This window comes from Phalaenopsis equestris, unplaced genomic scaffold (assembly GCF_001263595.1).
Source record: "Phalaenopsis equestris unplaced genomic scaffold, ASM126359v1 Scaffold000022, whole genome shotgun sequence".
Lineage (NCBI taxonomy): Eukaryota > Viridiplantae > Streptophyta > Magnoliopsida > Asparagales > Orchidaceae > Phalaenopsis > Phalaenopsis equestris.
Genome location: NW_018164464.1, coordinates 2,175,649 through 2,177,952, shown reverse-complemented (window position 1 = coordinate 2,177,952; position 2,304 = coordinate 2,175,649). Strand labels below are relative to the sequence as shown.

The 2,304-nt window shown below is 40.2% G+C and overlaps 1 protein-coding gene across 1 annotated transcript; it reads left to right on the top strand.

Moving 5' to 3' along the window:
- The first annotated feature begins 1,021 nt into the window (after positions 1-1,021).
- On the top strand, positions 1,022-2,065 carry LOC110018483 (E3 ubiquitin-protein ligase Os04g0590900-like). Its single transcript, XM_020715817.1, has one exon. It carries the CDS (start codon positions 1,039-1,041, stop codon positions 2,020-2,022), a length of 984 nt encoding a protein of 327 aa, XP_020571476.1. The 5' UTR covers positions 1,022-1,038; the 3' UTR covers positions 2,023-2,065.
- Positions 2,066-2,304: the final 239 nt, after the last annotated feature.

Sequence of the window (2,304 nt, the reverse complement as noted above, 5' to 3'; positions counted from 1 at the left end):
TCATAAATTCACGAAACATATATATATATATATATAGCATCGCGTTCCCAGCTCAATTGGTAGAGCATCCATTTTGGCAATATAAGTCCCCTCTGGGCTGGGGTTCGAATCCACCCCAGGCGACTGTGCTATATGGGGTGACACTCAAGTGGTTAGGCTTGTGGGTCCAATTCAAATCGGACGGTTTGCGAGCCGAGCGTGGTTGGCGGTTCCTATAAAAAATATTTATATTTTAATTTTTAAAAACTAAAGTACATCTTTAATGAATAGATAGTGTAGGCGTTAAATAAGTAAATACATGAGAAATGAGTGGTAATTATGTAAATCTTCATTTCAAACACAATCACAGCAAATTATTTCTCATGTCAAAATGCATCAAATTATTGAATTAAGTATAAATAAATAAATATGTATTGGTACTATTGTTTTAAATTATTATTATAATTTTAAACACCTCTTCCTAAATTAAGGGTGTAAATGCGTCTAGTCGAGCCCGAGCCACCCTCGACTTGAGTTTGAGCTTGATTAATTTTACCTAATTAGAACTCTAGCTCGAGTTTAAGTCTACTAATTCGAGGTTGCTAAAGCTTCTTTATTATAAAAGAGAAAAAAACTAGTTTAAGGTAGTGTTATAATAAAATGATAAATAGTATAACAAGAAATAATAAGAAATCACTGAACACAAAATATAATATACTATTTTTAATATTTTTAAAACCTTAAAGATAAAATCTTCTCATTTAATAATATTATTTATATTAATATTTTATTAAAATGAGTTAACTTACAATCTAACGAGTTGAATCGGTGCTAGCTTAACCTTAACTTTTTAGTTCATCTAACTAAATTCAAGAGCCATGTTGAGTCAACTCAAGAGTCTAGTTGACTCACTTACACCCCTATCCAAATCCCTTGAGCAGCTGCGATGACGTCATCCACTCTCTCATTCTCACTTGCCAATGGCTCGTTCCAAAAGCCTATAAAGATCACTAACGCCGCCATCTCTCTGTTCCCCTAACATCCACTCCTTCCACAAAAATGGCTACCTTAGACAACCAACAGACCTGGCTTCTCCCAGAAAACAGCACTGACTGCTCCCTGGGCCTCTGCACCATCTCGTGCCCTCAATGGTGCTACGATCTCTTCACTCCCCCTCCCCCCTTTTCCCTCTCCACCAACTTCAAAGACCGCACAACCGCCTTCTCCCCTCTCTTCATCGCCATCATCGGCATCCTCGCTACTGTCCTCCTCCTCTTCACCTACTACACACTTGTCACCAAGCTCTGCGGTTCCTTATGGTTCCAGACAAATAACTCCCACCACCACCCCAACCCTAACGGCAACCATGAAGAAGAAGAAGAAGAAGAAACCGACGGAGAGTACTATCACCACGAAAGCTGGCATCTTTCTTCTTCAAACGGGCTCGATGAGGCGTTCATCAGAAAGATCACAGTTTGCAGGTACAGGAAAGCGGAAGGGCTCGTGGAGGGCACGGAATGCTCTGTTTGTCTGTCAGAGTTCATAGAAGATGAAAGCCTTCGTCTTCTTCCTAAATGCTGCCATGCCTTTCATCTTCAGTGCATTGATACATGGCTAAAGTCTCACTCCAACTGCCCGCTCTGCCGAGTTAATATTCAGCCGCAGAGTCAAGTTTCAGAGGAGGATTTCAGGGGAGAGAACAGAGCGGCTTCGGATGCAGAACATGAACTTGATGCGGTTGTTATTGATATAGAAGATTTAGATATGGGGAACGAAGGGAGTATGGTGAAGGAATTTGAAGTGATAGAGATGGAAAAGGATCGCCATGGGGTTGTGCTCGGTGGGTCGGCGAGGTGCGGCAAAGGAGAACGTGGGAAGGGGAGAGGAGGAAGAAGCAGAGGTTTGCATTGTGTTATGAGCCCAATTCGCATGAAGAGATCTCGAAGTTGGTTGGCGAGGCAGGGAAGGGGAAGGGGAAGGGGAAGGGGAAGGGGGAGGGGATTGTTTCTTCCAGGTTGGGGAATGGGTGCCAAAATTTGTTAGGTTTAATCACATGTTTATCTTCTGCTCGTATAGAAGAAATACTGCACCATTTTGATTAAAGAATATTGTTAAAGTACTGTGACATCCTGTGTGATTTATCTTTAGTAGTTAATTTTGAGAAATAAAATGTGCTTATTTCTATTCTTTTGTTTTATTTGCTTTATTCGGAAGTGGTTATGGAATTCAAAGTTGGGATTATGAATTAACGGGAAAAAAAATCTTATTTTTAAATTAAAAAGCTTAATAAGCCGCCCTATAACATATATGATGTTCAAACATTGG